The sequence below is a fragment of the Alnus glutinosa genome, chromosome 5 (genome assembly GCF_958979055.1).
Source record: "Alnus glutinosa chromosome 5, dhAlnGlut1.1, whole genome shotgun sequence".
NCBI classification, from domain to species: domain Eukaryota; kingdom Viridiplantae; phylum Streptophyta; class Magnoliopsida; order Fagales; family Betulaceae; genus Alnus; species Alnus glutinosa.
In genome coordinates this window covers 26,773,567-26,789,615 of record NC_084890.1, presented here as the reverse complement: position 1 = coordinate 26,789,615, position 16,049 = coordinate 26,773,567, and the positions used below count along the sequence as shown (strand labels likewise).

The following is a 16,049-nucleotide window of genomic DNA, read 5'->3' as shown; positions in this document are numbered from 1 at the left end:
AATCTGAATAGCGGAAATTACAACTTATACATCTATTACAAATTAATTACAACAAAGAGCCATTTAACATCTATCTGTATGAGTCTTTTTGACACAATATTTACAAAACAACTACAACTTTACAAAGACTATGTGACACAAACGTCACAAGCTATACCAAATCTATAAAACAGTGGACAACCCGTGGTCTGACAATTACAACCGTCGCGGTGAGCTTCAGTCATAATATCCCAAGCACACTGCTACCAACCCATCGACTATACCGAAGTACCTGCAGCCAAAGAAACATCATCTACACGGTTGTGGTGGTATCCACATCCGCATAGGTGAAAGAATGAGTTCACCGCCTTAGCATGAAACACACTAAGACCTCAGTGGTATAAGACTAACTGAGTTTTCACAAAGAACCAACCTCTATTTTATTTTTAGTCGTGCGAGCACTATATTAGCTACAATTTACCAACAGCTAATGTAGCAAACACCGACTATTCAGAAAACATTTAAAACATACTATATAGCTGTGAACATATGTAAAAGTTTCAATCTACCGCTTGGAAGATTCTACATATAAACCTCTCTATAATAATACTTTTCATCGGTCGCTTGGACATATGTGCACACGATCACTCCATCACAGATATCAAGTATACACATAAGTCTTAAGCAAAGAACATGGCATCTTACTTTTCCATACTAGGATAAACAAAACACTCGCAACACCATCTCTAATCGTATTTCAGCTTCGTGCCTTGAACGTCAGTAGATCATGAGAGCACTAGAACTAAACTCAATCATGCTAACACGTCTTTCTTGAAGAACAAGAACGGTCAACCTTTTTACTCATAGACATGCCATTACTCGCACCTGGGTAGTCATGTATCCATGTACTTTCAAGTTCAATGTATGACATCTTAACATATGACTATCCGATAGAAATATATATATATATATATAAGCGTTTTTCACTTAAGACACTTATACATATCAACACGTCTAGTAAAAGCAACTCATAACATAAAAACATCACTCATAAAACAATGCTATACATGATATGCATGACTGGGTCTACTGGGGCGTCGGTCCCCCACGATGCTGATAACTGCTGTTTTACTTTGTTTACTGCTCCTTTACTACTGTACTACTGTTGATGTATGCTCTATACTACATGCTCTATGTTCCGTGCTTGATCAGTATATATTTCACTACTGTATCATGCTGAAATCATGCAGTTGTTAAATCACGTCCTCTTAAAACTAAACAAATCCAGCATTTTATCCAACCCTTTGAAATCATTCAAAACCTAGTTTCTTTATAAAATCTAAACAGTTTCAACATGACATGTTCTCAAACAATTTGCATAATTTAAATCTTAACCGCAAAACTTAACACTTTAAATCTATTCAATACTTTTCACTCTTGCACTATCTCTTAAACATCATTGATATAGTTTAAACATAATCGAAATTAAACAAATCATCTCAAAGCATATACATTTCATCATATGGTTGGTTCGGTTTCATAAACAATATATATATTTTTATCAATCCAATACATACAAAAATATATATTTACTCAGTGAGTGGAATACCCACCTTGGCTGCATTAGACTCCTGACTCGAACTTCCACTGGATTCCAATTACTCGAACTCTATATTGGAGAACAAGTCTATGTCTCCAATCACGACACAAGCCTGCAAACATTGGTAACATTAGACTACACTATTGTATCCCATACTCTATGACATCCTAACTACCCGCATGCTCACACGTCACGTCATTCGCTTCTAAAGCTATCTAGGTATCCTAAACTATTATTAGGTTAATCATTGGTTATAGGTTCTTATTACATCTTGCTTATAAATTAGGAGATGCATTTACTATTTTATTTGCCTACATATTATTTTTATATCACATTATCATTGTGAATTCATTAATGGTTTGTTGCTTATTTACTAAGTTAACCATATATTTTCAACACATAGCATACATATGTATATATACACATATATACATGTACATATACAACTCTCAAATTCAACCAATGATACACTAAAACACTTAGTGTACATGAATAGGTGAATTAGGCAACAAGTCACCTTGTTATCATTATTAACTATTAAGTCTTATAGTTAGTTTATCCGTTTAAGCTAAGTCTATTCGGCCCATATACATATATATATATATATATATATATATATATATATATATATGTACACATATATGTATAAAAGGCTTACCGAGCTAAGCACCGCTTCATAACACACTTAGGTACTTTATAATACATAAATAAACGCATTAATTATCTACTTACACTAATAGATGAATTTGAAGCCTAGTTATGTATTTCCATAATATCATTATTTACCGAACTCATATTCATGTATATGTCCATATATATATATATATATATATATATATATATATATATATATATATAAACACATATATACTATGTGGATATGATTAAGCGAATTAGTTACTATGTTGTTGTACAACGAATTTATAATACACCTATAGGTTCTATAAGTCTTCTAACTTATATTTGCAAACCTAGGGTTATTTGAGTAATTTATAGTTCTTTAACATTCTTATTAATTACTAACCATTTTGTATAGTTTGTCTTTCATTCACTAAGTTAACAATATATATACATATATATTTTAGTCACATACATGTATACATATATACATATACACATACAACACTTTAAGCTAATTCATTAAGTCTTTCCAACCTAGAACTTTAGTGACTTATACTTAAAGATCATCTAATGTCTTCAATTACATTAGCATAAATCCATAATCCATTTATATAATCACTTTACCTATTCATAAGTTTATTCTTTCTTTATACAAATGTATTTTTTTTACTTGTTTATATTAATTTCTATCCATACACGTTTTTATTATCATTACTCACATAGTGTCTCCATAATCAACTAATGCTAATGGAATATCTAACAAAACCATTCTCAAACTTCCATACCCATAATTAGTCAACTATAACATCAAGGCCCCAACTGGTATCAACTTCAACTCCACACAATCACTATCAAACAACCCATCTCTATAAAGGGCTTGGCCTAAAACCTCATTACATAACCACAAATCAGCCTCATTCAGCCATCCCCTTCAACATCTTCCAGAAACCCTAAATCATATCTCCAAAATTACCAACTCCAAATCCACCACCCAAAGCATTACACAACCAAACTAAACAAGCCACCCAACCTTAGCATATTAAATACACATAATCGGCACTTAGAACACAACCAACCGAGACACACACACACAACAAATCACCATCAATTGAAAACCCCCAAATCATAAAATCATTGGGATTTACCTATGGGAATTTTCACAAAAATCTATCAAAACAGTGAGATCGGTCACAGGGGTGAATCGCTGGAAATCACACACTGGACCGCCGGAGATTCGCCGGAAAAACCAGCCTTCAAGCCGTCGGGTTCTGGGTTGCTCGGGTCGCACGGGTTTGAGCTCACGGGTCACTGGTCTAGGCTACGAGTCTTCGTTGTTCGGCTCCAAAGTTCCGCCGGAGCTCCTCCATCGCCGGATTCCAGTCTCGGCCGCCGATCATGGAGGATCGAGTCCTCACGGGTTCAACGGGCTGCATCGGGTCCTTTCCGGATCGAGTCGCACCTCACGGATCCTCTCTTCCCCGTCACTCTCTCTCTCGATTCTCTGCCTCTCTCTCCTAGTCTCTCTCTCACTCTCAATCTCTCTCATTCGGTGAAGAGAAGAAGAAAGAGAAGAAATGAAGAACAGAGAAGAAGAAGTAGAAAGAAGAAGAAAGAAGAACAAAAAGAAGAGAAGAAGCAATTGTGGACTGCTGTCCACCTAGAAGAGAAAAGGGAAAAAAGAAAAGAAAGAAAAGGAAAGGAAAAGTGAAAGGGATAAGGGACATGTGGCGAATTGTGAATGGCTGGGAGAGATTTTCCTTTTATTTAAAGCCCCCTACTACTATTAATTATAATAGGACCCCATCTTATTAAAATCATATCGTTTATTAATTAACATTTGACCCCCGCATATTTTTAAACTAAACATTAATCAATGTATTTAATTATTTATCTAATTAGGACCTACTATAATAATTACCCACATCTTATATTACCTAGAATATAATTACTAATCTCAACCATTTAATAAACATAATTTATTAAATACCTAAATTCCCCATTTATTTTCTTGGTCTTCACAATTAACTTGTATACATTCTTATACATTAATTTATATGATAGGTTGATCTAGAATGGGATTGGTGTAATTCTGAAATTCCAATGCTGCTGTCAGAAATTGATAGTCAAATAGATAGAAAGTTACATTTTAAATCAAATTAATGATAACCTTTTATAAAAAAATAAAAATAAAATAACAGACGGATAGTATGTTATCAAAATTTGACAGATAATAAGATTTGATAAGTTAACTAACTTGTTATTTTTCAAAATTAAATATATATTTTTTTTGTGTTAGACTATTGTTGGGCCTTTGTTGCGGCGGAAACACTTGTAGCAACATATGCAATCAAAAATCCTAATCGAGATCTGAAGGATCTCTCATTCCAAGAATTATTGGACTATTGTTGTCCAAATTTGGATAGAGTCTATAAGCATTTTTATGATTCGGTTTTGCGGCACGTTTATGGAAAAGGAATTCGGATGATAGAATCATAACCTGTCAATAGCCTAAAAGGAAAATGCAACCGAAGACTGCAAACTAGGTTATAAGGAATATTTTTTTTTTTTTTTTTATATTTATTTATTTATTTGTCCTTTTAGCAGAATAATGCACAATGGTGGTGTTAGGTTTAGGCCAGCAGAGGCAATGACCCCTGCAATTAGTTTTTAAAAGAATTTATCCACACTTTCGATGAGATCTCAACATGAGATTGTCAAAATTGAGATCTCAACAAAATGACAAATAATATCAATATATATCCTATATATCTTATTTTCAAATTCACCATGGGATTTATGAGACCCACATTGGCTCCCACAAATTCAATGATATATTTGAAATTTTGTTGTATGGAGATGTGTAGGGAATGTATCATTCTGTATTTTTGGATTACGTTGAGACCGTGGATGATTGGGATGAATTAAACGTTATGGAATGTGTCTGTGATCTTCCTTTTATGAGGTACGATGGAAGTTACCCCAAATCTTTTGACACTAACGGGAGTAAGTGTAATTCCTTATCATTGTCATTAAAAGAAAAAAAAAAAAAAGTATTATTTTCTTACTTTTTTTATTTTTTTGTTATCATGTGACATAATTAGTTATACCAAGGCTAGGATCAAAAACCGAATACTTCTCGACGTAATCAGCAAGCTATAATGGTAGTTGGCTTTGCTATAGATAAGGATAACCAGAATTTTTGGTCAATTACAAATTCTTGGTGCAAAGGATGGGGGAGGGATGGTTATGGGAGGGTGGCTAGACTGTCCAGCAACGATGGACATTTATTGATTTTTGGGATTTGTTATCCAATTCCACGTGATCACTAGCCTCGCTCAAAGGATCTTTGTTGAGGTTGGAAATTTTTGTCACACATTTGACAAGGGGAAGCCCTTTCCTTCATTGTGGTCAGCATTGAGTTGGTGTCAATCGGAGTAAATGCCGATCACGTCTTTTAGCTTTCCAAAGCTTTCTCTTAAACATTTACTTGTATACATTCTTATAAATTAATTAATATGAAAGGTTGATCCAGTGCTGCAGTCAGAAATTAACAATCAATTAGATAGAAAGTTACATTTTAAATTAAATTAATGATGACTTGTTATTAAAATAAAATAACAGATTGATAGAATGTTAACAAAATTTGACAAATAATAAGATTTGATAATTTAACTGTCTTATTACTTTTGAAATTAATTTTATTTTTTGTGTTAGACTATTGTTGGGCCATTGTTGCGGTAGAAACACTTGTAGCAGCATATGCAATCAAAAATCCTAATCGAGATCTGAAGAATCTCTCATTCTAGGAATTATTGGACTGCTGTTGTTCAAATTTGGATAGAGTCTATAAGCATTTTTATGATTCAGCTCTGTGGCATGTTTATGAGAAACGAATTCGAGGTACAAAATAATATCCTGTCAATGGTTGAAAAGGAAAATGCAGACCAAAATCTAGACACGAGGTTATAAGGAATAATTTTTTATTTTTAAATTTATTTATTTTTTTTCCCTTTTATCAAAATAATGCACAGTGGCGGAACCACGTTTTGGCAAGCAACGACAGTAGCCCCTGCAATTAGTTTTTTAAAAAAATTGATCCACACCCAATGAGATCTCAACATGAGCTTGTCAAAATTAAGATCTCAATAAAACGAGAAATGATATCAATATATATCCTATACATCTCATTTTCAAATTCACTATGGGATTTATGGGACCCACATTGGCTTCAATGGTGAATTTGAAACTGTGTTGTATAGAGATGTGTAAGGAATGTATCATTTTGTATTTTTGGATTACGTTGAGACCGTGGATGATTGGGATGAATTAAGTGTTATGGAATGTGTCTCTGGTCTTCGTTTTATGTGGTACGATGGAAGTTACCTCGAATCTTTTGACACTAAATGGAGTAATTGTAATTCCTTATCATTGTCATTAAAAAAGGATTTTTTTTTTTTTCCAACTTTTTGTATTTTTTTGTTATCATGTGACAGAATTAGCTATATCAAGGCCAAGACCAAAAACTGAATGCTTCTCAACATGGTCAACATGCTATAATGGTTGTTGGTTTTGGTACGGACAAGGTTAATCAGAATTTTTGGTCAATTAGAAATTCTTGGGGCAAAGGATGGGGGAGGGATGGTTATGGGATGTGGCTAAACAGTCTATCAACGATGGACATTCTCTGATTTTTTGGACTTGTTATCCAATTCCATGTGATCAGTAGCCTAGCTCAAAGGATGTTTGTTAAGGATGGAAATTTTTGTCACATATTTGACAAGTGGAAGCCACTTCCTTCATTGTGGTCAGCATTGACCCGGCGTCAATTTAAGTAAATGCCAATCACGTCTTGTAAGCTTTCCTTTATACAATTTTTTTTTTTTTTTGGTAAGATTTCTAAACATTAACTTGTATACATTCGTATACATTGATTTAATATGATAAGTTGATCCAGAATGAGATTTGCGTAATTCTGAAGTTCCAGTGCTATTGACAATCAAATGGATAGTAATTTACATTTTCAATGAAATTAATGATAACCTGTTATGAAAAAGAAAAAAGACTGCTAGTATGTTATCAAAATCTGACAAATAATAAGATTTGATAATTTAACTGACTTGTTATTTTTGAAATTAATTAATTAATTAATTATATATATATATATATATATATATATATATATATATATATATATATATATATATATATTGTGTTAAACTATTGTTAGGTCATTGTTGCGGCGGAAACACTTGCAGCAGCATATGGAATCAAAACTCCTAATAGCGATCTGAAGGATCTCTCGTTCCAAGAATTATTGGATTGTTGTTGTTCAAATTTGGATAAAGTCTATAAGCATTTTTATGATTTGGCTTTGTGGCATGTTTGTGAGAAAGGAATTCGAGACACAAAATCATATTCTGTCACGGGCTGAAAAAGAAAATGTAGATCGAAGATTGTTAACGTGGTTATTAGGAACGATTTTTTTTTTTTTTTTTAATTTATAAATATATTTTCGTTCTAGAAAAAGAATACATCCACGTTAAGGCCAGCAAGGGGCCGTGGCATCTGCAATTGTTTTTAATAAAAATTATTTTAAGTAATTGATCCACGCTTTCACTATCTCAACAAAAACTTGTCAAAATTGAGATCTTAACAAAACAAGAAATGATATAAATATATATCATACAGATCTCATTTTCAAATCAACTATTGAATTTATGAGACCCACATTGGGTCTCACAAATTCAATCTTGAATTTGAAACTTTGTTGTATGGATGGAGCTGAGTAGGAGATGTATGCAGTGGCAGAGCCACGTTAAGGCTAACAGGGGTCGTGATCTTGGAATTGGTTTAAAAAAAAATTGTTTTTTTAAGAAAAATTGTTAATTAATTTATTCACGCCCCCATACGCGGTTCCTTATTGAATTTTTTATATTAACTAGGTAGGGTAGGTATATAGACTTGTAGTGTTAGGTTCTTTTTAGAATACAAAGTATTGTAGGTTATAATAGATTACAAATTGAAAAAAATAAAAAAAAAAAGCCCCAAATTGAAAAGTATGAACCTCTTTTAAATTGCATCCTTTTTTATTTCTTTATTTTTTATAGTTTTCTCTCATAGATTTTCTTTTTTTGTTTGCCAAGTAGACTTCTCTTTCAAAAGTAATTTTTTTTTTTTTTTTTTAGTTTTCTATTCTAAATTGCATCAATGACTTCCAAATTGTAGTTGTTTTAATTTTTAATTTTATTTTTTATGTATAGGTTATTCTATTATTTATATTATAAAATATTTTTTTTTATTATTATTATTGATATTTCTTTTTGTTGTAAAAAATTTATTTGAGTTATTAAATTGTTGAACCATAAACTAGTTAGTTTGTCTATTTTGAATATATCGATTGTAAGAAAATTGTAAAATTAAAATATGATTAGAAGTCTAATAGTCATCTCTGCACATGCTGTCCTTGAGTTCATCTTCTTTTTGAGATTTTGACATATAGAGGCAATACTATGCGACATTTTTACTAGTATTTAACTATTCTTAATTCCTTTGTAGGTCTTTTATAGACCTTTTATATGATATAGTTTAGCTTGTAATTTGTTCGTTGTGAAAATGAGAATAAAATTAGTAAGAAATTTAATTCAAATTATATACTTGATAATTTTAGTTATCGACAAAACTAAAGGCTGCAATTTTATATGCTTTATTTTTTGCTTTTATTAGTGCCTACATGTTACCTTGTTTTTGAGTTGGAGGGACGCACATTGCTTCCCTCCTCCCATGGTGTTTTTGGGTACTTATTTTTAGAATTCGGTAGTTTTTTTTTGTCCTATTTTGGGATTGGGAAGTAGATTTCTATCTTTGTTGTAGTTTTCTCATCTTGTTCTAGAATTAAGAAGTAGATTTCTGTCTTTATTGTGGCTTTTTTCCTTTGGAGTTTATTTTTACGTTTGCAGTTCATATTGTGGGTAAGATTGCCATAAATCCTACCCTGATCTGGGAATAGAAATCAATCTAGGATGAATGCTTTCCTGGGTGAATGTATTCTATGGCAGCATGGAGCGACAACGACCGGTTGGTCAAGCCCATGACGGTAGGCAAAGGAGGCAGCATTGGTTATTTTGCAAAGGAAACTGCTTTATAACTTCCTCAGAAAGATTGGGCATAATTGCAAAAGACGTGGTCATACATGAGCAGTTTCTTCCCGAGTTTTCGGGACAAAACAGTTATTGTAAACTTCCAACATAGAGAATGTTATGGAAAAATTTTAGGTGTATGGTTAATTTGTTTCCCAGTGTGTTTTAGGGAAATTGTATCTTCAGAGTCTAGGACTCTGTTTTCTATAGAGCGTGTTTGTTCTATTTGTTTTATGAAGGAAATCAGATCTATTATTTTTTTTTTAAAAAAAATCAATTGTCGCGCGCGCGCGCATACACACACACATATATATATATATATGAGTAATGCTACACATCATCCCCTTGTCCTCTTTTTGTCCTCCCAAATTTGATGTGGCTCTTAAAATCACCATTGAATTTATGATAGATCATTATTGAATTTTGATCCAATGGTGATTTTAAGAGCCACATCAATTTTGGGAGGATGAAAAGTGGACAAGAGGATGATGTGTAGCATTACTTTATATATATATATATATATATATATATATATATATATATATATATATATATATATATATATATATATATATATATATATATATATATATATATATATTTCTTGTTATACTCATATTATGTTAAAAAAATATTTCATTTTTATTTTAGATTGTGTTTATTATATTTTTTGTGCATAGTAAAAATATAGAGAAAAAAAAAAAAAAAAAAAATCCGACCCTCTCAAAAATAAATTTCAGGCTCCGCTACTGCTTTAAGAATACTTTTCCAACATAATGCTGCGGAAATATATAAGCCAGCAGACTGGAACAACGGGAATGATGAACTAATTATAGAGTTTTCGCATTAGGTTTAAATATATGCAATGAAAACAACATTTCAACCACACAAAAGTATATTAAATATAAATTTTGAAAAAAAAAAAAGAAACAAAAAAGAAAAAAAGAACTTGACTCATAGGCCATGATAACGATATTTCAAAGCATAAGGACATGCCCTCCATTCTTGACTGTGTATGGATCACAAAGAAAAGGGTATGGAGATCTAGAGAGGGAGGTTAAATAGTGGTTTGATATTTTAAGAGTAACTTAACTATACAAAGGCACAAGGACAAAGCCAGAAATTCTTATGGCCTGTTAGGGATTCAAAAATTTTGTTAGTAGGGGACAATAGACAAATTTATTTATTTTTTTACCTTTTTTTTTTATTTTTATTTTTTTTTTATTTTTATTTTTTATAGGTTTTTAGGAATTGAGGGGGCTATGGACTATACCCTCTCCTTAAATCCGTCCCTGCAAAGGCAGATGATATAATGCTTCAACAACCCAAAAGGAAATTGTAATTATGCCCATAGGAAATCGTAGCTACGCCATGTGAAGACCCCAACGCCTCGATATTCTCGACAGAATGAAAAACTCTCCTAACAAAATAAGGATAGGGAATCAATTTTGTTATCCCTGAAGCTCCCTCATTCATAGTTGTAGGGCATATTTGCATATTTCTAAGCGTCCAAAGTTAAAAATAATCTTTCTAAAAAATAAATAAATAAATTAGAAAACGGTTGATCATTGACTTTGTTATATATGTCCTCTCCTAATTTTGTGTACCAATTAACTTCAGATTAAGCGCAATGGTAAAATCCTGATTGTTATAAGCCTTTAAACCTTATACGATCTGCCATCCATTCTTTTGCTTGAATTATTTTATTAAGGATCTCTAATGTGCAAAAGACTATCATACATGTATCTCTTTATAAGTATTTTTCTGTCTCTTATTGTTGTAATTTGTTTTTGGGAAAAATGCAAAATATGCTAAAATAACAAATTAATAAGTCTTTACTATCCATTTTCATCCAAAATCTTGACAGATTTCATTAGTAAATCATGTCAAATTCAATTTAGTATCACATACAATAAAATATATACATATATATAAAAAATTAAAAATTAAAAATTAAAAACTAAAAACTAAACAAAAAAATGCCGGAAGAAGAGGTGGCTCGACTGCCCCCTTTGGCCAAATAGATTTTCTACTACTTTGGGATTTGTTTTCTCTTAGCCAAATTCAGTGCCACCATGCAAAATGGAAAATCACATGTTAACATGTTGTTGAAGAGTGTCGCATTGGATTCTCACCCCCTCCCTTGCGGGGCGACGACGACTTCGTCCTCACCTTCCCCAACACCGTCGTGGTGCAATTTTTTTCTCACTTTCCTACCAACCAATTAAACAGCAACAAAGATTGTGTTGATGGTTGATTGTTATGAGTCATTTTGCAGTTTGTGGTGGTGTTTTTGGCCATAATTTGATACCAAGCCACAACAGCACTGTTGAACTCGGCTTACATGGCGAGCGAGTTCAATTTTTTTTTTTCTCTATTTTTCAATTTATAGTTTTTATACATTTATCATGGGTAACATGTGTCGTTATATAATTAAATCTAACGTGACACACTAACGAAATCGATCAAGATTTTGGATCTAAGTTGATAGAAGGAACTTTTTATTATTTTTGCATATTACACGAAATTCTTAGAACATTTTAATACCACATGGAGCTAGCTTATTATAAATCAATGCAACCACATGATTGATTTCACATATTTTACTTTGTTTTCTTCACCGCGCGTATTCACCATGACCATTTTTTTCAATATATATATATATATATTGCTTCAACGACGTACATATGGTCGAAAATTATATTCTTCACAAATTGTCGTGTTTTAAGAAAATGTTCGAGCTAAAACCAAGATGCTCATATATTAAGCGATTATAAGTCAAAATATCCATCTAAAAATCCTGCGGCATAATGGGAGTTCATTTAATATTTCATTAAGCATATATATATATATATATATATATATATATATATATATATATATATATATATATATATATATATATATATGAACTATTAATTTTTAACACGACCCGCGAATTCAACACAAAATTAAAAGGTTAGGGTTAAAAAATCTGACTTGTTTAATAAATTGTTCGGATTAGGCCGGATTAACCTATATAGTCTTATGCTTATATTTTGACACAACTTGAATTTTACATGCAACATAGTAACAGACAATTTTTGATATAACCTACAAACCTAATATAAAATTAAAAAATTAGAGCTTAAAAATTTGACTCATTTAACTAAATGAATCAAAAAACATGATTGACCAATATCATCGATCATCGATCCAAAAGATAGACCATAAATCATGGCGCTTCTTTGGGGATCAGAGCTATACTTTAACGAAAAACACAAAAAAGGCCTTTGTCTTGCTGTCTTTGGAGTGTTCCTCTGGTTACTGCGTGAATATGATTAATGGGTTTAATAATCTCCCACAAACTTAACGTATCACGCAAGAGATGGAGATCAAAGTCAAGGAGATCGACCATGCAAAGGTTCTGCAAGAAATCCCAAAGGAAGCAAAACTATAAAGTTATTCAATGATTACCCAATATTATAAGTACAAATAATTCTATGATCATTGTTAAGATCGTGACAATGAAAATGAAATTCCATATGTTAATGTTTACTGTCGCCATGCTCCTTTGATCAGCCCTACACGTGGTAAAAACCAAGTAAATTAATTTGAGACACTAATATTTGTGGGTCCCAATATATATGGAGCATTACATGTGTAAGTCCATGAATTAGAGCTTAATTAATTAACAAATGAGCTGGCCCCAAACCCATCATTATTTGCCTGAGATCAGGAAGGACGACTTTTTGCAGACTTTGAAAAAGATAAAGGTACACCTGGAGGCCGGAGAGCTTCTTTTAATCCATAATCAATCGTAAGGAACTCTTTGTTATATTTCACGAGCCCTTCTACACATCTTTTCATCATCTCTTTATCATCATTTTATAATAAAAAAGTTAAATTTTATTAAAAAGTTGTCTTTATGTGACACATCATAGACAACTTTATAATAAAATTTAATTTTTTTAAGAAAAAGAAGGTGACGAAGGAGGATGAGTAGAGGATGTTTAGCATTTCTCATATTTCACTAGTACCATTTGGGTCTCAATGTGAATTTTTGGTGGGTTCTTAAACAGTACGTCAAAAGTTTCAAAACAGAAAATTAAAATCTTTGTCGAAAAAAAAAAAAAAACTTATCCCACTCAAAAAACGTCCTACTACATATATAATAAATATACAAACCCATTACATGGAAAATAATCTCCACTATATACAAAATAACTCAACAAAATCAAAGGGTTGTAAGCCCACCACGTGGCAAGTATCTAAAGAATCATTTTAGAAAGCCTCTCATATTAAAAGGAAGCACTCTCTCAAAAAAATAAAAAATATATATATATGAGGATCTTCTGTGAGAGATGATCGAAGCAGTCAAATATATGGATCAAAACAAATGTGTTTTGCATTGTGGAGCGGCAAAGCTACAACTTGGGGTTTTGATACGTGGAATCACTCATGCATGTTTTAGAACTAATTTAAACGACAGTACATAATCCATATTTCTGTACATGGGTTTAAGGAGGTTAGGTGGATATATATGTTCAAGGCTAGGAATTGAGAGTAGATATTGATCCATAATTAATTAGGAAGAAGAAAAAAAAAACCTTAGATGACGTACGTATCTGGATGACAGCACAAAATTTTGAATAGACCCAGGACTGCCACGTGTCACTATGATGTCTTAATGTGATGACTTGGCAACTGCTATTTGACTTACTTTAAAATTTCTGGTTTCTATAGCTATCAAACACAACCACTCTAAGCTCCATAGATGAGCCACTACCGGATTTCTTTTGGCTGCTTCCAAACCTTCCATGCAATCCGGAGGACAAATATTACTCTTTACATTTATTTATTATGCCTTTAATGTAAGATTTTTTAAATAATTTTTTATGTTAGTTATTTTTTTAAAAAAAAAGGTAGACAGAATTTCATTTAAGGGTATTAAACTTTTACCCATTTTGACAGAAAGTACTTGAACTTCAAAACGTCTTAATTTAGAGTATCTATTTTTTGGAAAGTCTTAACTAGGAGTCCTCCGTTAGAATTTTCCCCTAAATTAATCTTATCAAAATTTCCAAAATACTCATCTTTTTTTGAGGAAAAAAAAATTTGCTAGGATTTAGGTGTTGGTTAAAATTTAACGAAATTTACAAAAATACCCATGCTTAAATCTTTGATTTTATTATTATTTTTTTTAAAAAAAAAAAAAAAACACAAAGGTATTTTGAAAATTTTGATAGGATTTAACGAAATATCCTAACTGAGGATCCCTAATTTAGATTTTTCAAAAAATTGATACCTTAAATTGAAACGTTTTGAAGTTTAGATATTTTCTGTTAAAAATAGTAAAAGGTTGATACCCTTAAGTGAAGTTATATCAAAATACTATTTAAAATACGTTATATCAATCGATGTGAAATGAGTATAAACAATTCTCAGACGTACTAAAAAAGGTTGGTGAGGAAATATTAGGAAATTGGGAAAAAAGTAGAGGGGATATCTGTAATTGACTATGCTTCAATTATTTGCCACCCGGCCTGATCAACCCTATATATATATAAACCCTCTTCATTGAGTACTTCTACGTACCAAACTCAAATTTTAATAACCAAAGAAATTTCCTTAGTAAGAAATCTAAGCCCAAACATGACCCAACCTCCACCAAATTATGTAGGGGAAGATTCAATCAAATCCTACAAATCTTCCAAAGAGTATCCTCAAAAGGCCAAGGGCATGTCCTTCTTTGCCTTTCTTCTCTCCATTTCTATTTACATTTCTATTTTTTATATCTTCGACCTATCTCCTTCCACTCTCTTCAACACCACCAAGTTTTGGTTCTTCATTTCCAACACTCTCATCCTCATCATTGCCGCTGACTCTGGTGCTTTCTCTTCATCGAAACCACAACAAGATGTTTACGAAGAGTACTGCTACATGATGAAGAATGCCTCATCCATCGTTTCACAACCCCTGGAAGTCGTGAAAGAGGTTGATGATTTGCAAGAAAAGAAAGTAATATATATAGAAACTGGTTTCGAAAAGCCAAGCCATCAGGAAGATTTGCAGGATAAGATTCATGCAACAACTTATCCTCGTCCAAGTAAGTCGGAAAATACCAAACGAGGAGTGGTTGATGAGGAGAAGAACATTCTAAGGCGGTCGGAGACTGAAAAGTATGAACAACCAAGTGTAGAAGAAAATGAGTTTTCAACCATGTCTGATGAGGATCTGAACAGAAGATTTGAAGAGTTTATTCAGAGATTTAATAAACAAATTCGTCGTCAAGGGACTAGAAACTTTAGGCCAAATTTAAAATAGAAAAAAGAACAAAAAAAAAAATCTTCCCTAATATATGGGATATGCAGAGAAGTAGATTTTCAGAGGATTAGAGGAACAGTCGCTGGCTTTTTCTTATGTAGTTCTTGTTTGTGTCTTGTCCTTTCTTTTTTACTTTGCTATTATCTTTCAATGGTTAGTGTAGAATGCTTTGGACTTTTGCAAGTAGAGCTGTCATTCTCTATAAAATAAAATTTCGTTCTCTTTTTTACTGTAACACATGTTCAGACTTAACTGCATTTTATAGCAATTTACCTTTTATGCTTCAAATATATAAGTCAAAAGGAAAATGATCATTGTATATGATATTTATTTATTTATTTATTTTAAGAACTTCATTTATAACATTTTATCTTTCATCATTTTTAAAGTAAGGTACCCAATTCTTT

General features: G+C 31.9%; 1 protein-coding gene across 1 annotated transcript; it reads left to right on the top strand.

Annotated features, from left to right (window-relative positions):
* The first annotated feature begins 14,929 nt into the window (after window positions 1-14,929).
* On the top strand, window positions 14,930-15,826 carry LOC133867883 (uncharacterized). The gene has a single exon (XM_062304654.1). It carries the CDS (start codon window positions 14,971-14,973, stop codon window positions 15,640-15,642), a length of 672 nt encoding a protein of 223 aa, XP_062160638.1. The 5' UTR covers window positions 14,930-14,970; the 3' UTR covers window positions 15,643-15,826.
* Window positions 15,827-16,049: the final 223 nt, after the last annotated feature.